The sequence below is a fragment of the Anser anser genome (genome assembly GCF_964211835.1).
Source record: "Anser anser genome assembly, chromosome: 6".
Lineage (NCBI taxonomy): Eukaryota > Metazoa > Chordata > Aves > Anseriformes > Anatidae > Anser > Anser anser.
In genome coordinates, this window is record NC_139726.1 from 11,385,414 (window position 1) to 11,405,895 (window position 20,482).

At 45.4% G+C, this 20,482-nt stretch overlaps 1 protein-coding gene across 2 annotated transcripts in view; it reads right to left on the bottom strand.

Moving 5' to 3' along the window:
- SMARCAL1 (SNF2 related chromatin remodeling annealing helicase 1) overlaps positions 1-10,177 on the bottom strand; it is a 35,220-nt gene extending 25,043 nt beyond the window's left edge. Inside the window, exons 1-7 of one of the 2 annotated variants that reach the window (XM_083840952.1) lie at positions 10,036-10,177; positions 8,250-9,207; positions 7,507-7,557; positions 5,543-5,803; positions 5,335-5,385; positions 1,416-1,599; positions 236-386 (exon numbers count right to left, since the gene is read on the bottom strand). In XM_083840952.1, coding sequence (XP_083697078.1) covers positions 236-386; positions 1,416-1,599; positions 5,335-5,385; positions 5,543-5,803; positions 7,507-7,557; positions 8,250-9,120 — 1,569 coding nt within the window. In that variant the 5' untranslated portion in view covers positions 9,121-9,207; positions 10,036-10,177. Of the gene's footprint in view, positions 1-235; positions 387-1,415; positions 1,600-5,334; positions 5,386-5,542; positions 5,804-7,506; positions 7,558-8,249; positions 9,208-9,802; positions 9,952-10,035 lie in introns of those variants that run through there. The other variant, XM_083840953.1, reaches the window with a different exon arrangement.
- Between the last annotated feature and the right edge of the window lie 10,305 nt (positions 10,178-20,482).

Here is a 20,482-nt window from a genome sequence, read left to right on the forward strand (position 1 = left end):
ATCAGCTGGACTGCAAAAACAATATCAGCCAGTAAAAGAAAGCAGGCTTGTATCATATGGCCAATGCCAATGCCAAGCAATTTCCCCCATCTTAAGTTTCTAAACAAGTACAGATTTTACTTTCTTACCCTTAAAATACATCATCTTAAAATTTTAACTTGTACAGGCTGCAACACCGAATAACCACCACACATGCCCTCTACTGGCCATCTACGTAATGTTAAACTCACAGTACCTCTGCCCACGTAAACCTCACAGAAGAAGGAGTCACCACCAGCAGGGGCCATTCCTTTCGGTAATAGGCAGCGATGCAGATCGCCTGGATAGTCTTGCCCAAGCCCATGTCATCCGCAAGAAGTACACGGCCATTTCGGAAAATTCCAAAACTGGGGGAAATAAGAGTCAAGAAATGGGTTACCGTCTCTCCTGGTGTCCAAGATGAGCACAACTCAACAACTGTCTATATCAGATGGGAAGCACTTTCTAGAAAAATTGAGGAAAAAAACAGAAAAAAATCCTTCTGCAGAGTGTGGACGACACTACAGTGAGCATCAACTGCAGTAAATATCTTTAGCCTGCTGCATGGTACCCAATAAACTGCAGGTGTTTTGTAGGATAAGCCTACAACGTGAATTGCCTGGAAGTAATCTGGGTTCTTCAGTAAACCTGGATCTTCTCAATTAGTTTCAACATAAGTAAGCAACTCACAAAATTCTTCTCCCAAAGCTTGGATGGTTCAGCCCAGACCTTAGAGACGTTGATTTCATGCAAGAAGTAGATGTAAGACCTTACAATTATTTAAAGCACGTTTTCCATGCTATTATTCATGTTCTGTCTGGGCTAAGAAAATATTAACAACAATGCCATTTAAATAGCAGTAAATACAGACTTTCCTGGGTTGCATCTTGAATTCAGCAACTCATGGCTGTATATGGCACAGAGAGGGACATTTAAAAGGTTCTCTCTACATACAGTTAGTCATTCCAAGCCTTTCATGACCAGAGTCCCATTTCCTGGCACTTTCCATGTACATTAGTATTTGGAGGGAAAAAAAAAAGTCACTTGGGTAAAAAAAATGACCTTACAGAAAAATCATATGACAATTAGGCACATATTGAATCGTGGGAGAGAGATCAGAGATGTACCATTTGAACAGTTCTCTAAGACTAGCAAAATGATATTTTTGTCCTGACTCATGATGAAGAATTCTAGCTAGAAACGAACAGATGTGTCATTCAAAAAAAAAAAATCAAACAAAACAAACCACATCAAACAACCAAGAGCCCAGAGTGCGACAACCCAAGACTCTGGAGAAATGTGGAGCCCTCTGTGGAAGAGAATGTGGCCTGGGCACCAATATAAAGCATACAATTCCAGGCAAGGACCAGCTTTAACAGCATGCAAAAAGGACCTACTTCACACCTTCCCGCTGAAAGGGCATGAGGCTTGTCACAATTTTAGAGTCCACTACTGAGAGGTCAGCATCGGGAAAGTCTGTCGCTGGTGACGTGGAGCTCTGTATTTGAGCAGCGAAGGTCTGTACTACTGCCTCGGGAAGTGGCTCCATTTGTACAGACGCGAGGCTCTGGAACATTCTCACTGCAAAGAGCAGAGCAGTTTATTATCAGACGAGGTGACATACACGTGACTTACATTATTGACACGAGAGGACATCCCTTGACCTCATCTACAACATTATTTCCTACCCTGAAACAGCTCAAGAAAGCACTGCATCATGCGCAGGTGTTGGCCTGGCCTCTTCCCTGAAGTCTATTTCAGCACCACAAGATGAATCACATCCCCTCCCCTTGTATTTAGACTTGATTATAAAAAACTGAAAGTCTGATGCCATCATTCAGAGATGATTGCTACTAATACAGCTGGAGCTGGATTATTCACATTGAGGGCAGTTTAGGGCACATTTTACTCAGGAATAAAAGTATGGATTGCAACAAAAGAGCTCTTGAAGCCTAGAAAGCAAGAGCACCTTGATCCTGACCTTGGGATTCTGCATTACATTTCTCTGAGGTCTCTACCACCCCTGAGTACACGATCAGGAGTGACCTGAGACAGTTAAAGAAGGCCATATGAATCCTCAGCTTTGAAAACTCTTCTCCTCTTACCCAAATTCACACAGGTTCAGCTCTGACTAAAATGCACATCACCCCGCTTTCAGCATATTTGGGTAAGAAAAGGGGCAGTGCCTCAAGACTCAGAGACCCTATCCTTGCACCATGCTGTCAGTGGCACTCGGCCAGCCGTCCTTTAGGGGCCAACAGCAACTCCCTGCTCAGCCGGCGCGCACCGTTCACCAGGACAGAAGTAGTCTGCAGGCCAGAACCAGCCCACAGGCAGCCACCTGAATCCCTCAACACTACTCCCGTTTGACTCACGAGGCCCCTTTCACAGCCTCCCTGTCCCATCCCAAAAGGAGAAAAGTATGTCTTTTTAATCCAGCTGTGAGTTTCTATGAAAATAAATACTGGTCTCAAACATGCAGTGAGTGGGGACCAGGAAATCAGGCTCAGTAATCAGTCTTTGGCCACTGACTGAGAAACAAGACACCTGTACACTAGGAGCACAAAGGCATGTACACGGATCCTTTCCTGTGAGGGGCCACTTTTACTTAGTGGTTTGTACAGGAAGTCAGGAAGACAGAAAAACAACCCTGTTTGCAAAAATGACCAGTGCTATGCACACTGAAATAAGAACTCACTACACCAGCAGTAAATGCACCTCCAGAACCCCATCAGGTTTCTCATTTCAGTTATCTCCAAGAGGAAAGCAGCATTATGGACCCCTGCCACACGAAGGGGGAAAGCAATTCGAAGGAATATACATATGAAAAGATTTCCATTTGTGGTTGGGCAATGGCCAAACTTTCTAAACTCTCCAGTTTAATTTATACTTCTTCAATAGCAGGAACTCTCTCCGCCCGAAGTAGAGCACAAGCTTGTTATTACACTCACAGACTGAGCTATGTGTTAGCATAATTGCTACAATTTGCTCACTGATAATTCTGTTGCTATTGTTCTGTACATGAGCTGGGAGAGTGATTAAGATATATCTGCCACCAGCATGATTCATCCAACAGACACTTTTTACTGAAGTGACCTTTATATAAAAAGATGACTGAGCAACTAGGCAAAGAGACATTAACCTCTACAAACAGTTCCAAACTAACAGATATCACTGCTGGAAATGGCAACCAGCCTTTAAAAAACCTTTTTTTTTTTTTTTCCCTGACGTAGGTAAATGAACAGGCACAAAGCTAATGCTGTTCCTCAGAAAGGCACATGCTACAGGAAGCCTCAAATGCCCTCACAAACGGCACCGCCCAAGAACATCTCTGGAGGTTTTGGGTTCAGGTTTTGGTTTTGCTTTCTTTAAATCTGTGGTATTCTGGATCCTTCATGCAATGTGTAAAACTGCCAGCGTAGCAAAGAGAGTGACAGACTGGGAGATGATGCATTTGTTCTCACTACCTAGCTCCTGCTACAGGATCAGGCCCTTTGCACATACAAAAGATCTAGCAAGCTGCGTGAGATCATCAGCTCTCACTGCAATCCAAGTCTGTGAACATCCCAGTCCTGGAGTTTCAGAGCCTCCAACCAGGCACACACAATTGTTTTCATGATCTGCCATTCCTACAAGGCCTCACTATGTAGCTCCCAGCCCTACAACCATTACTAACACTCCGAAGGCATGCATCATAGACACAGAGAGACAGTCATTAAGCACGCTTCAGTGTCCCATGGAAGCATGGGCCTGCACTGGAAGAAAAACTATGTGGAGCATTCCAGCTCTGAAATGCTCAGCCCTACACAACACGCTTTCTAAGGATGAGTGCAGAGCACCTCGCTTATTATCTTTCTGAAGCCTACCCCAATCAAATTCCACAGCCACATACCCTCCCGTAAGTACCAAGGCAAACACAGCAGGACAACTGGAATGATAAATAACAATTATAATACTTAGGACTTGCATAATGCTATTCATCTCAAAGCACTCCATAAACTTCACTAAACATAAAAAAAAAACTAAGAAGCAGATGTGCTAGGAACATGCTGCTTAGACGGAATTGTTCTGCAAAGTGGCATCCATTAAAAAACAACAACAAAACCCACGACGACAGAGTTCTGCATTTCAGTTCAGCCAGTCACAGTTCCACCAGCATGGCATGGGTGCACTAAGGCGGGAGTCTACCAGTCAACTTCTGCCAAGAAATGAACGCTGTAGCAATACCGTGTTCTTTGATTCCACTTGAGAGAAGAATAAATGATGTTCTTGAGAAGATTTTTTTGGTAAGCTGTCTTTTAAGCATCTATCAACTAACACTGAAGTATTCTAGTAGGATATGAAATTCTGCATCAATTCGACTACTTCGAGCAGATCTGCACACTTCTGCAAGAGAAACAAGCAGCTCTTCTTGTTTGGCCAACAGTAAATACAGCTACGGGAGAAAGCTGAATTCCAACCTGCCTTGTACGTCAGCTGGAAACCTAACATCGTGTGACGTCTACAAAGACATTATTATTAACAGGAAAACATATGCTGAACAAAACCAGCTAGAGTCAACACCCAGACTGTGCCCACACATGAATTGTTGTTACAGAAATCGTCAGCTGACTTGAAAACCTAGTGCTCTGACCTGAAAGACAAAATTTGCCGAGTGTGAAACAAAACAGCACGACCCTGTGCACACTACTGGAATATTGTAGCTAACTAAGAGGAAGAACTGGAAGTAAAACAGCCTGGTAAGCTTTGCTCTGTGCTCTTTTCTGAGGAAGGGGTGGCTGTGCCCAGTTTACAAACTGATACGTGCACAAGAGGGAGCAAAACATCAGGGGCAGGCTGGCGCTGAGGATTAGAGGAGCACACCTAAAAAGAGTCTGTAAGACAGAATTCCTGTGAGGACAAGAAGGCCTAGCAGCCACCATGCCGACCTGTTCAAATATGGCAGGAGAAGAGAGGAATCTGTTCTCCTGCAGCTCCTTAGAGTTCAAGTAGAGCTGCTGTACATAATAAGCAGGAAGATTTTTGTGACGGCAAATACAGACATATCCTCTAAGGAGCTGTACAGAAATTCAGCACAGAATCTTATAGAACAGGGCCACCCTCCCAGCGGGCTGCCATGAATAATATACATATATGAAGTTTTGAGTCGGGGGGAAAAAAAAAAAAAAAGTCTGACGAAAGGGGAAGATACCCATTTCGTGGTTCGTTAGCCACTCATCTCCCCAGAGCGGAAAGGCTCAGTCCAAGAAATGAAGTTACAATTCATTTGCCACCCCTGAAAATAGCCTTAGCCAGAAAAAAAAAGCTGCAACTCACTCAGTTTGGGATAGTCCTCCAGCAAGAAATTCCACTTTCTGGTCTTCGCATCTGCAATAGTTATAACAAACACTGTCACAACTCTTAAAATAGACTGAATTCTCTGTCCATGATAACATAGCTATCCATCCATGCCTCTTCATTTCAGAATTGAATCCACAGCACTCCAAAAGCGGCCCAAACAACATCAAAATAATAACAGACTCACCGTAATTTCTAGAATTCATCTGTTTGAACACTCCAATAACTTCTGCAGAATACCCAATATCAACCTCAAACCGGAAGCGAGAGATCAGCACACACTTCCCTTTGACGAGGGCTGAGGGTTTCTTCCAGTTCTTGCACATCTTCAAGAGGGCCATCACATCAACCCCACCGTCACTGAAACGAGAGCCTGATGCCAAGCCAACCACATTTTCTCCTTCCAGTGGTGCCAGAATCACTGAAGAAAGTCGATTTGCTGCTTCCACTAGGAAGAAAAAACATCAGATAACACGGAAAGAACAAAGGACACGGATAAACTAGATGCACAGGATGCTTTGGAAAAGGATGACAAGCAAGCCAGACACCTTCGCATTGAAAGGGAATGATTATGCCTTGCTTTAACTTGCAGGGACAAAGAATAGAGAGAGTGGTGGCACAGAGCGTGCAGCAGGGGCAGGGGGAGCATGTGAGAATAGGGGAACTAAGGCCCCTCCAGTATTGTCGCTGTGTTAGGCTTCTGCTATCAACAGTCCCAAAATGTGGCTCACTAGGCCAGTGCAGGCAAGCTGCAGAACCGCACTGAGCAGTAAATCGCACAGTCACTACCCAGTATTTTCACTTAAGAAGCTGAAGGGACAGGGGTATGGTGATCAATATGGATGTGCCTGGAAAGGCTGGAAGGTGCTTCTGCAAACAGCAAAGGAGAAAGATCTAAGCACATCTGCCTCATGTCTCACGTGGACCTCTGATATGCAACCTCATCTAGTAGGAATGCCCTATACTCGTAATACTCTAAGAAGGAATCTAGTCCAAAACCTCAAATCTCCTCTGTTACAATTTAAGTCCATCACCCTTTATTCTAACACATCTTGCAGCTAGACTTGTACTTCCCCCAGCCATCTGGGCTCCTATCTTACTGATTACTAGCAACCACCGCTGTCATGATGCCAGGGCATGGGGAGAGAAGGGACGTATCATTTTCCAGCTGTTAGTCAAAGACCACGGCTAACAACGCTAACTAACGGCACATTTTCCCCTCTGTCTCTCTGCCAATCTATACCCATATGTTGTCTTTATTGTTATAGCTGAACTGTGATGGTTTAAGGAAAAAAAAAGCCCGACGTGACATGATTTTAAAAAAAAAAAAAAAATTCCCTTCATTTGCAAGCTCCTTGGTGCAGAGACTCTGCTCTCATCTGTGCTTGACAAACTTCAAGTAAACCAGCAGCACTTAAATAATGAATGTGTGGCAACCCACATGGGAAGCTAAAATACCAGCACTCATCTGTGGGTTTTTCAAAGTGCTCAACACAGGCCCAATTCTGTTCCCACTGAAATCAATAGTGATTTATCACTGGCTTCAATACAACATGCTTTTGAAAAGCTTACCTGAACTGTTTGCCTCTGTCATCTCTCAATCTTTCCAGAACAAAATGACAGTAGAGAAAAAGATAAAACCATTCTTGCTATGTCAAAAAAGGCAACTTCATTTTCAGCCTCACTCAGAGCTTTAAAGAACTGCATTTTTTCCTTTTCTGACACCCAAAATTAACAGGAAAAAAGGTAAAAAATATATGTTTAAGAAGAAAATACTTGAACAGACCTAGAAATTAAGCGTTAGCCAGAGGAACACGCTCAGGTCTCCATACAGACTCATATGAAGTATCCACACAGCAGATATTTTCCCTATGATATGGCTTGTTGACTCCTAAGCAATTCAGCAAGTGCAGGATTAAGTCTATGCTTGGCATTTATACTACCTCAAAAATCAAGTTATTTCTAATATACTACACCATGTCAGAAAAATGTTATGGGCTAGAAGTCTAAAAGACAGGCATTATGTTTGAGTAGCACTGTTTCTTTTATGATTCCAGACAATAACAAAGCTAAATAACAATTATGGAAAGGTTGCAGGGGGGATGTTAAGACTTAGATCTTTTTTTATCATTCAACAGTCCATTTACTTACTGAAACTGATGTAATCTTCCAGGCTGAAATTCCATTTTTTCATAGTAGGATCTAAAATAGGGCAGAATATGAGTCATTTAGGGTAGAATAAAGCGGTGCTATAAAACGTTCATGCCAGGCAAGATAGAATTCATTCTACTCATGCAAACTTCTTGATACACATCTGAAAAACAGCACGCACAGGCTTACAGCTACCTGACACCAAAAAAAAGCCATAGGGCACATCAATACTAAAGCAAGAAGAATGCATCAATCATTCACAGGCAGCAGCAACATATGGGGGGAAACAAAAGTAGAACGTAACAAATAAAGGCAGGGAGAAAAGATCAGAAGCAAGCTGAAAAGGTGGAAACTCCACTACTCTCAATAACCCAGTTAACAGAGCCAGCCCATCAACTCTGAACTACAGCTGAAGTGACCCATTTTCCCATACTAATTCATGAATAACTTCTCTTCCTTCGTTCCCAAAAGGCTCTGACCAGCAGCCGACACGAAACTTATTAGAGCACTGTTCATAAAGCAAAAATTCTGATTTCCTGGCTAAATCCAAGCTCAAGATATTTACACCCAGAAATTCTTTCCAATTTCATCTGTCTTTACTTTTGCAATCCCCCATTAATACCACACATTCCACCCCAAAAGCAGCTGCACTAAGGGCACACAGCTACTGCAATTCCAGCTGATGCTGAAACTTCGATCGATCCAACATAAAACAGATATAACAGCAAACAATCAATTCTTACCATAGCTTTTGCTTGGTATTTTCTTAAACACAGCAATGAGTTCAGCATTATACCCTATTTCAACCAGGAAACGGTCTTCCCCATATTTCACACATTTTCCTTTTGTAACGTTATTTGCCTTCTTGTGAGAGGCAGCTTCAAAAGTAGAGCCTGCACCAGCAGAGCTGGTCAGCTTCTGCACCTTACCACTGGCCTGAAAGGCACCACCTCCCCCCTGGCTTTCTGTTGGTCTGCCTCTGTTTATCAGTGTTTCTGAATCACTCGGGGTGGCGCTGCGCGGCGCTGAAACATATTTTATGGCAGATTTGCTCCAACTTTGTAAATCTTTAATACCATCAGGGTGCCCGTTATCAATTAATTTAGGATGAGATGGTTCTGCAGGGTTTTTGGAAGCTGGGTAGCATGTGGGCTGCTGGAATGTACCATGATTAATTAAAGCCTGTTGTCCATGTTTCTGACCATCAACATCCAAGTTTTGTTGATGGGAATAACTCAAAGAATTTGGGATCGTTGTAGGGAACTGCTTAATGCCACTTGCTTGCTTCGAGTCCTCTGAACAATTCTTTTGTTGCTCTCCATGTGAACCAGCCATCTGTTGGTTTGCAGAGTAATGATTATAATTTTTCTGAAGATAGCTCTTCTGCTCCACAGGACTGTTTGGATTCTGTTGGCCTTGGCTAATGAACCTGACATGACTGTTTTCTTGCTTCAAGTTTCCCCAATTGCCTGGACTCTGTTCTTTTACCTGAGGTCCAGCAACCCCCACCTGTTCACCTCTCTGTGCTGCTAGCCTCTCTGCTCTCCTAGCCAAAGCCTTCTGGCGGTTCTCTTCGATTCTTTTCTTTTGCTCTTCTGTAAGGCCTGATGACATCTTCAGCAATTCAGACAACCCTGAATCAAAACCGCATCAGTATTTAATCACAGAGGCACCTGCTTCTTTACAGGAGCGGAGGCCAGCCTACATAAGAAAACAGCAAAGAGAAACAGGAAGTTTCAACCCTGTCCCCAACAAAATTCTTATCGTACTGACAGCTCAGTATTATTTGTGGTTAGATATTACTGTAGCTGCTCCTACACAAAAATCTAGCTGTCAGACCAATGCTGAACCAGTATCAGTGAGCAAACGCTGATAACCACCGCTAGGGCTTTCCATACTAGTCCCACATAGACAAGAGGTATGGAAAAACGAGAAAACCTCCATTTCCTAACAGCTCTGAGCACCCTCCTCTGCAAGTCACCAGTCCTGATAAAACTGCCAAGCATGGGGATAGCCTGCGAAGACAAATGCAGGCAAAGCAGCAAGCCTCTGTGAGGTCTTACGCAGGAAGCGTTTTATATTTCTGGTACCTAACAACAACGATGGGACTACACCCCATCTTCCCCGCCCGTCTTCCAGTTCTTGGGCGTCTCACGGCGCGGAGCAGATACAAACTGAGCTGCAAAGCGGGGAGGCAGCTCCTGCCTTGAGAAAGGCCCATCCGCAGCCCAAGGGCTTTCTGCCGGCTGCACCAGGCTCCCACCACACGCCCCCTCACGCCCTGAGCCTTGCCCACCTCCTGCAGCGCGTGGCCAGGGGCTCTCTTCACCCTCTGCACAAAACGAGGCTCACTCCTTGCTCCCCCCCCTACAAGCTGGGGGTCGCCCCGACCCCCTCGAGGCCCGGCTGCCGCCCCACGGGGAGCCACCCCCGCGGCACTCCTCCATCCCCACAGCGGCCCCGCACCGCCCCGCTGCCTCCCCGCACCCGCAGGCCGCGGCCCTGCCCTCCCAGTGCCCGCACACCCACCGGCGGGCAGAGGCCAGCCGCGGCGCCAAAGGGCGCGCAGCCATGCGGACTACAACTCCCAGGAGCCCCCGCGCTCGCCGCCCAGCGGCACCGGAGAGCGAGAGGCAAGCGGCACGCCGGGAACTGAAATTAGGCGCGGGCCGCTGGGCACGCTGGGAAATGGAGTCTTCCCAGCCCGGCGCCATTTTAGGGGCGCTGGTGGGGTTCGCTGTTGGAGTAGGGACTGAAGGAGGCGTTAGTCATGCTCTCTGTCCCTGTCCTCTGCCCACATGCGGGGTGTGGGGTTCTTGCTGCCAGCCATGGGCTGGGGCTTTGTCCCCTAATAGCACCCAGCAGGGCTCTCTTACCAGCTGCCTCGTGGGCCTGGTGCACTGAGGCACATGCCTGTTAAACGGCTGCAGAATTATAAATAGAAGTAATGCATGGGAAACAGTGATGCTACCTTCATAATAATGTAATTAGTCATATTTGCATTAAAGTTCTGAATAAAAGTGTTTCCCTGGGTTTTTATTATACACGGGGTGTAATCATACACACAAAGCCATACCTCCTGGACAGCTGTAATCCTTTCATGTGTGGCCAGAGTGGCATTGGGGAAAAAAGGCGAGGAAACAGTCCTGGGAAGCGCTGTGACCCCCTTCCATCTCACGCTGTCACGGCCCTTCCCAGCAGCAGGTCTGGAGCTGCCATCCCTGTCCCCAAATGCCATTTTCTCTCACCCAACAGATCCCTCGGTTGGGGACACAGAAGCCAGCTGGCTGTTTCACAGTTTATTTATTCATTCTTCTCTCTGCTAGTTAATTAAAAAAGGTTATCCTTAAATTGCTTCCTGATTAAGCAGCAGTGACTGTCATTAGTCAGGAGCTCGTCAGCCTGAGAAAAACAAGGCAGGCGGTGAGAGCGAGGTGCGACCTGACATACAGCACAGCCCTGGGAGTGCTGTTAGTCACCACGTGTACACACAGACCCTTGAAAACACACACCTTTTTTTTTTTTTAATGGAACTGAGGATATTCAGGTCCAGGGTTTTGTCTCAGCTTCTCTTAGGAAGCAGGAAAATCTGTAAAAGTTGAATGTTTCTCCAGACTGCAGCACTGCATAGCATGGAGTGCAAGAAAAGGGTGCTCAGCCCCATTGTCTCCTCTCAAATCCTTTCTGTTTACTCTTTTCCCCCCTGCAAGCCAGCAGATTCCTGCTGGCTGTGTAGCAGAGAGAGAACAGAATGGATGAGAGACCTTTTTGTTCCTTCTTGTTACACTTTTAACTGCCCAAAGCTAAACCAAATCCCAGTGCCACATATTGGCAAGAGTGAGGACACACACAGAGCACAAGCCTGCAAGTATTTCCAGCCACCTTCTCCCTTCCAGTAGCTATACAATTCCAGGTCTCAGGTGATGGCTCCTTATACTGTAGGAGATTAGGGGGAAAAAATACACTTGGGAAAAGTGGAGAAAAGCTGTTATTGGGGTCTGTCCGCAGCTCATGAGAACAATAAGAGCAGAGCATTGTTTGCAGAAAGGAGAAGAGCTCTTGGGTTGCACGGTCAGGCAGACACACAGACAGACGTTAAAGCATTTGCTCCATATGGCACAACTTCAGCAAGGCACGAGGAACAGCTCAACCATGCAGAAAACAGGCCTACAAAATGAGAGGCTGTTTGCGAGCAGTTTGCTGGTAGCACTCCAGGTGTCCTTTCAGTCAGAACATGCTTCCAGCAGTGGCTTGGACTCACCCTCCATACACTGGGTCAGGGAGCGGGGATGCAGTAAGAAAATCCTGTGAGGACTGGTGGGTTAGCACACCGCAGCTCTGCTGGGGAAGAAATGGTTTGCTCGCTTCTGAAGAAGCAATCCCATCAGGAAAATATAAGGGACCCAAGCCCCCGGAGCTGTTCTGGAATCTTACAGATCATCCTCTGAGTGTTTTTGAGCTGTTCGTGGAGATCCTACCGCTGAATGTCCTGCTGAGCATGTCCGCTCTGCTCCACTTCTTTTCCAACACACCTTAATGGTTCTCCACATGGGCAGAGCTGTCCACCTTCTTCCTACAGTCTCTGCTGAGGCTGAACCGCACAGAGATCCACTGTGTGCAAGACGATCCAGGAGGTGATTGGAAAAGTTCAGCCCACGTGGATGGCCCTTGGATGCCCCAGCTTCTCAGAGGTGTTTGGAAGCCCACACTCAAGCTCGGAAACACCATGTCCAAACATGATAGTCTTCAAAAAGCTGGGAAGAGCTTGTAGTTGCTCCTTTTAAAAGAAATTAATTCCATGCCCATGAACGTTATCAGCTCCTTCCCAGCTAAAACCAGCCAAGTGACTGGATTGGGGACACGCAGGTCAGCTCTTCAGGGAAGGTCTTAGGGCAGGAGAGGCAGAGAAAGGCCCCTGGACTTGTAGAATTTCTTCTGGTTGGGGAAACCATTTTGTCTGGTTTGTCTGCTTTTAGCATCTGACCAGAACACTTTCTACAGCACCTGTCCTCTGGAGGCTGAGGGGATGCGTTTGGGGTCTTCAGCAGGCCCTCAGCTTCCTAGTGGGGTACCGGAGACCCAGGTTCGGAGTGCCAGAGGGTGCTCGGCCTGGTGCTTAGGTTTTGGGCTGGACTTGGGCACAGTAGCTGCCCCCACACACCACCAGTTCTCCTAGGGTTTCTGTTGTTAGACAGCTGTTGATCCCCTGTGTTTTCCCTCTGCTGCTGTACATAAAGCACCATAGCTTGCCCATTTGACAGCCCAGCTGCTACCACAAGTTGACTCTGAATCAAGCAATTTCCCTGAGCATCTCTGTATCACCAAAGACAAAAATTTGAGTTTGCTGAATCCAGCTGCCATTAAAACCTTGATGAAATATTTCCAGAGGCTTTTCTGTGAGCTTTTCTAGCATGCAAAGGTTGCTCTCCTCCTCTGACTGCTAGCTCAGTGAAGACCACTTCTTTTTCCCCGCTCTTTGGCCACCCAGTACAAGGAAAATTAGTCGCCGTCCACTCTTTTGAAGCAGCCTCTTTTATCTATGCAGCTTGTTCTTCCCTGGCACGCTGAAGCCTTTCTGCTCTTGTTTATAGTACAGCCCCTCCAACAGATTGCAGGGTCTCTTTTCTGCCTTCTGTCCTTCTTGGCTGGATTCCTTTCCACAGCTCCAGTCCAGAGCAATGGTCTGCACAGCACATGGCCTCCACTTTGCTGCCAGGCCACTGCCACACTCACATGGCTGCTGCAGGGCTGAGACGGCTCTTGATCTTTTATGTGATACAGCCCAGGTGTGGGGGACATTTCATTGGCACTCAGAACAAAGATTTAAAAGAGGAAAAAAAAAAAAAAAAGAGGAAAAAATCCTACATAAAGATGCAAACAGTGTTTCCAAACCTACTGTGTTGCCAGCGCTTAACACAAGATGAGCTGTGATCCTGCTCGGGGAGGCACCGGCAATGTGGACTCTCTGATGTCCTATAGTATACTTGAGCTCAGGCCAGAGCATGTCCCTCTGCCCTACACAACTGCTTTATTTTTTTTCTTTATTTTTATTTTTTCCCCCAGACGCTGAACAGATCTTTATCATGGTGAAACACAGCTGAACTGGCAGAAAGGTGCAAATGTAGAAGGGGAGACCTATGTGCACACAGAGAGTTTAATTGCATAAGCTTTATTTCCTTAGGAAACCAAGCTAAAGAAACAAAAGTTGCATTCCCAGTTCTATTCTGGAGCTTAAATTACTGGCCTGGTTTTCAAGCTCAGAATAAGCAGCTAATCCTATCGCCTTAGTATTGATGTGAGGCCAACTTTTGAGATCCTGTTTGTTAAAGCTAACTGCAGTTCTCTGCCTTTTCTCTTCCTGGTGCACAACAGACCCAGAGATACAGAGAAATCCTTTAAGCAGAATCATCAGAGGTCATTAATGGTAAATAATTAACTACCAATGTAATATTAATGGTCCTTTGCCCTTGCACAAGAGCAGCACATCTCCCTGGAAGATCTCAAAGCACATTTCAGACCAAGAGGACTTGGCGAAGAGGTTCTAAACTTCTTTGGGATGCAAAGTCTGATGCCAAAGGGGTTTCCAAGAGAGACCCAGGGTTGTAGCACACTAGAGACTTTCCTAATATCCCTGATCTTACAGTGGATTCTGGTTCTGTTTACCCACATCTGCTGTGGCTTAGGAGCAACATATCACCACTCATTTACTGAGGGACATGGACTCAGCACAGGACTCTCTGCTACCTTAGTCTTCACTCAACCAATGATGCAAGAAGGTTGCTCTCAGCTTAGAAACCTCCATGAATGCTATGCATGGAAAGTGAGCCAGAATCTGGCCTTGGCAAACTGCACACTTAAGGACACACTTAACCTGAAGTGTGTAATTAAGCTTGTTATTAAGCCTCCCCCTTCAACAGAGATGGTTTTCCTTTATATTGGGAGGCTCATCTGCTACAGACGGGGGGAGTCACAAAGTGAGTTGTTTGTTATATTTTGTATAGCAGCCTGATCTAAAAAGAACTTGCTATCAGCTGCAGTATTTTGCTACCAGCTTGTCTCAGTGACTTCCACTGGGCTCCTTGGGATGGCAATTATTGCACAACAGAAAGTGCTCTTGAAGTGTCAGGGCAGCATGCTCACAAGGTGCTGCTGCAGTCTCTGCCTGGGTGGTGCTATACATCTCTCATTATAAATAGCAAGGGTTGTGGGCACTGGGAATGCACACGCCTTTATTTGTGGGGGTATTTCCCCATTTTGAAAACAGTAAGAGTCGTGATAGCCAGATCCTGAGAAACAGCTACAAAGGTTCTGCTTAAAAGAATGTGACTACAGAAAGCAGATGCTCATCAAGTTAAATAAGGAATTTAATTAGCCTGCATTTTATCTTGTTTTCAGCAATATGATGACAAATCGCATCTTAATAAAATAACATTAGGGAGCAGCACAATTCCAGTGCTTCAGGAAATGAGAAGCAGTATAAGTTATAGGTCTGTTCCCACTGAAGAAGGCATTCTCATTCAGAAATCTGACATGATGTTAAGATGGATAATGTTTTAGCAAAATGGTCCTCTGGCATTTAGAAAGATTTACAGCCACTTCCAGCTTTAAAAGGCTGAATGTAGGGTGATAGGGGAGAAAGAAGTGGCATGAAGAACTTAAGGGACTGGTAGGGCAATTAATATTTTTTTATTCCTCTAGGAATGGAGGAATATGGCACAGGCATGCAGAGTTTCTCACAGGTAAATAAAAAGAGTTGTGCTTTCCTTTTTGGGGCTATAACTAGACATTGATATTGTACACTGTACAATGAGCAGCAGTTTTAGTTTTGTCATGTAGTCAGTATGTCCACATTCAATTACAAGCTCACGTTTGATCGAGGAAATCAGTTTTGTGTAACATCATTAGCATAAGACTCACTCTGGGAAAGGTTCATGAAGGATCTATAGAAATTTCATTCAGGTCATGGCTTGAAGGCTGCAAAAGTTTGTCTAAGCTCAGCTGTAACTTCTGGGACACAGCAAACTAGCATTATTTGGAATATTTCTGTCAAGTAAAAAGGGTTACAAAATGCAAGAGTTACAGCAATTAAAGATGATGACAATTAGTTTCATTATAAGAATACAGGAATTATGCATCCCATTCAGCATGGTTGCCTAACGAGTCCTTTCTTTTGTCTCTACCAGGGAGCAGATGCATGTTTTAAGTAATAGCTTGTGGGATTAGGTTTTTAATTGTCCACTATGAAATGCACTGTTTGATCCTGCATGATATCTCGAGGCAATAGATTTCGCTTCCTGATCATGTGTTGTAACAACATTTATTCCTGGTGGTCCATTTGACATTTTCCATCTTTCAGATTCTCTGGATGCTCCATAGATCTTGTGCTAGGAAAGGAAGAGAGTGCACGTGTTGTCTGATTAGATCATGTCCTGTGAGGGTACACATATACACAGTCAGTCCATGCATTAAGTTTATACATGTATGCAAATTTGTGCATATATAAATACATATATATATATATTTATTAATAGGGTCATTTTATGGTTTCATGACTTAATCTGTTAATCTGAGTTTATGCTGCTCTTGCTGATGACGGAAATCCTTCAGAGGTCATTGATGAATTGGGAGTCTTCTGCCAGTAACTTCTTGGCCTGAATTTGGGTTAGGTTGATGAGGTCCGCAAGCCCTTGCTCTCTGACAGCTGTTCACTGATATATGTGAAATGAGTTTATGATTCTTGATACAGTTCCTAGAAAACAGATATTCATGCTGCAAAAGACAGCTTTGTTATTTAGCCCCTCACCAACACTGACTGGAGGGATGTTGACGACTCTGCTCATTGGTGTTGGGCAGCCTTGTATCAGATAACTGCATAAATATGGGTTGGGAGCAGGCCTCATCCTTTAACAGGCACCAAATTCCTTTTAAAATGGTCTTGCAGGAGCTAGATTTAAGACTGAGAGTGAAATGGTAAGATTTTCCCTTCTGTCTGTCAGTGGAAAAGTTTTTGAAATGTATTGACCTGGAAAATCCAAGCTCAGAAGCAGCAGCTGGGTTTTCAGCAAGTCCCTTGCTTCTCTCCCTGTTGTCCATCTGGATTCATTGTAACACAGAGAAATCAAGCATTGCCTCAGAGGTCAAGTAAAGTTTGGAAATAGCCATCATTTCCATACAATTCTGCCAGGGTGGGTGGTGCTGCCCCATGCTTTGGGAACAGTACTTGCCAGATACGAAGAAGGGCTCAAGTCTGTAAGGAGTGGTGGGGTGGACTTTTCTCATTTGCAGAATTAGACCTTAAGCCCTCCTGGAGCAAATTGTGAAGCAATGCACAAATCAAATCAAGATGCTGACAGTGACTGCATCACAGCACAATATCATGCTGATAGAATTTGAGGCTAAAAGCACTGACATTCATGTCTAGCGATGTCTAATACATCATATGGTTGTAAAGCGACAACTGAGTCCTGGAGGACAAAGACTCACCCCCTGAAATGCCCTGCCAATGTTTTCTACTCCACAAGAAAGTTAAAGATCAAGTCTTGAAAATCATTTGATGGAGTCTGAACTTGATCTCTTAACGGCAGAACAGGTAGTTCCCTCCACATTTGCACGTGCTGTCAGGTTTTATTTACGGTCATGACACCATGTGGTATTAATGATCCCCATGGATGCAACCAACTATTTTATAGATTTTCCAAACTTTCACTAGTTACTTAATTGGTGCACAGTAATATAATAAATGGAATGTGTTCCTATAGGACACTCATAGTTCAGACAAGCACCAGACTATTTGCAAACAGAATTAAAAACAAACAGGAGAAACATTTTCTGTTGTCTCTGCTTCATCCCCAATTTCAGCAACAAAGCTGATATATTGCCATGTACTGATCCCACTACCTGGGATTTGTCCAGGTTGAGAACTTATTAGTGCTCATTTGAGGGAAGGGAGAGAGAGAGAGAACACAGCTTGCATAAATCAGATTAAAGTATTGACAACTCCTAGGCAATGCTCATTCCAGGAACAGGCTCACTACGTGATAACGCCACTGCTATAAAAGTAGTGCATTTTGAATGCATGCCACTTTGCAAATACCTGCTGGGTCATGAGTTCCTGAGGCTTACTTCCTAGAAGAAAAAACGGGCTTCCTGGAAAAGACAAATACTCTAGATGAAGATTATCTGAATGATTTAATAGGTGAGGGACTCAACAGCAACTGGATCTTGCTTTGCCTGTAGCTGATAGTTCAGACTCATCTTGGGTCAGAGAACATTAGAAATTGTTACAGTTGTTAGGGACTACATGAAAAAAGAAGGTCTCGCCCTGGGCGAGGTACACAAAAGATTCCAGTACATACCATGATTAGCTTCAGCTGGCACATTAAGCAGGAAGGGCACGGTTAAATGCAAGCCTAGAAGAGCAAACTCCCGTCTCTCTTCTCAGTGTGGTTGCTGGACGTCAGGACCATGAAATATTAATAGTCAGTGTATGTTAAGTGTCCCCCTTTCTGCCTGGTCCACAGACAATGTGCATCTGTCTCTGCTTTCAGCCACAGAGCTCGGCTCAAGCTGCAGGCGCTGGTGCTTTTCGCCTGGGAGCCCTCGATGCACTCGGCAGCACAGCAGCTTTGCCACTGGTGTTTAGTCTGGGCTTGGCAGATGGCTCCAGCTTTGTGACTACCACTCTGGCATCTTGCATCAGCACTGAAAACGCTCTGTTAATTTTAATTTACATTAGTTTATTTTTTTTCCCATAAAGCAGAACACCAGCAAAGTGTTGGAGGTAGTGTGACATGACCAGAGCAGTGATGGAGAGCAGGGTGGTGTGAAGGAACCAGGAGAGCTACAACTGAATGTGGAGAGTGGCTCTTCCCAGTATCCCATCCCCTTTCCCTCTCCCTCCTTCACACACACAAACAGGAACACAGGAATTTGAGCAGTGGCAGCTGGGAAAAGAAAATAGATAAATAAAAGAGTCAGGAGGACGGATTGGTTTGCACTTGGTCTCCTCTCATCTCTCTGCATATATCTGCTGGTATGTAAAGATCACACAACCGAGGGACTTAGCACTGACCCAGAAAAGTTTTACCACTTAAAATAAAAATGAATCAAGAAAATCCAAAAATATAGGGAAGGGGTGGTCATGGAAGAGAACAAAAGGAGATTGATTTTTGTTTCCATGCACATCAGGACTTGGGATTTCATCGGGACAGCAATTTTGTAAGAGCGCCTATTGCCAGTGCCACTGCTGGAGCAGCTCGGCCTCAGAGAAAAGACACCAGATGGGAGGGTTCTGCAGCTGAGATCCCCCATGGTTTTAATCTTTATCAGCCTAAATGAGGGCACCTCAAAGGACATCTGAGCTGGACAGGGGCAAGCTCAGCAGCAGAATCCCAACACGTGAAGGATCCAGACAAAGACACCCCATTTCCCTCTGCGAGCTCCCCCTATATCACGCACCCAAACCAGACCAGGGAGGAAGATGTACCTCAGGGTACTCTGGGCCAGTTCTGCTGTGGTTTTCCAATTTTCCAATAAGCTCAGTGCCCGGAGGAAACTCCTCTGCACGGAACCTGAGCAGAGTCCAGCTGCTGCACCAGGGCAGGGTGACGGCTGGGAGCAGGGGAAACAACAGCCACCAGTTTCTCCAGCAGGGCCACAGCAGCCTCGAGCGCTGGTCCCCCCTCCTCCAGGGGTACGTGGGGAGATGTCAGGGCCATCTGTGGGCTGCTGGGGCCGCTCTCCAGGCCCCCAGGCATGGCATGGGAGCCTTGCCCATGGCCACAAGCAGGTGCAGGGCTGGAGAGGGGTGATGCTTAAATTTGGCCTTGCCTTCTGCATGGAAACCTTAATTTTCAGAACATGCTGGAAACTTTTTTCCTGCAGCACTCTCTATCCTCCAGGGCATCCTTTCCTACTCTCATTGCTAGTTTCTACACAAATGCAGGATCTTTGGTGCTTAGTCACTCCACCGTTCCTGCTGTTTATTTCCTCCGACGGGCGTAATTCTCCGCTCGGGAGGCCTCTGCGAGTTGCTGTGGAGGAGCCGTGGGCCATTGTCATCCTGTTTCCAGGGGGCAATAAACAGCAGCAGTCAAACTTCCATGTAACAAAGATCGTGTGGTTATTCAGCTGTAAAAAAAAAAGAGGGAAGAAAAGCAGATATATATTGTGCATGGGTTTATTTGCACATCACGGAAAGATGTGCAAATTGCTCTCAGAGGAGAACCTTGCTATGAGGTAAAATAGGTCCCTACGTAGCACTTTGCTGCTGACTCAAATGAGTTTTGTTTTTTTTTTTTTCTCTCTCTGCCTCAGTTTCTCTATAGAAATCAAAGGGCTTGTAGGTCTCCCCACATAGCTTAAGTGCTTTCAGGGCCAGGTGCTCAGTCATGCCCAGTCAGAAAGGCGGGGATGTGACTTTGGGGGTGACACGGGGAGGGAAGTGTTTCTCAGGGCAACAGCATGTGTTTTCTCCCTCATCTTGAATGAGACCAAGTGTCTGTCTGGGAGGAAGGTCCAAAGAAACTACATTAGTCTTAAATTGAAAGAGGCTGGTATTGAAGCCAGACAGCCACCACAGTGACCTGCATCTGACCTGAGGGATAAAAACCCACCAACTGAGACAGCTAAAGCCCCTTAGGAAAGAAAATCCCCTTCAACGGCAGGGCAGTGCTGCCTGCACGGAGGCACTTGGCTCAGAAGGAAGCACTTTTGAGGGGCTGAGAGACTGAATACCTCAGTCCTGTGTGGCCGAGGCATCAACTGCTGCATGACCCCTAGGGCCCAAGCAGATTTCCAGCCCATCAGGAGGGAAGGTTCAGGCCTCTGCTCAGCACCTTCCCAGAGGTGTTCTGGCAACATTTATCCCTAAAATGCTCCCCCGGCCATGAAGTGTAATTATAAAACCCCTTAACTACATTAAACTTTATTCTAAATCAATTAATTATCTCAGCAAGAAAATGTATATGGTTTTGAA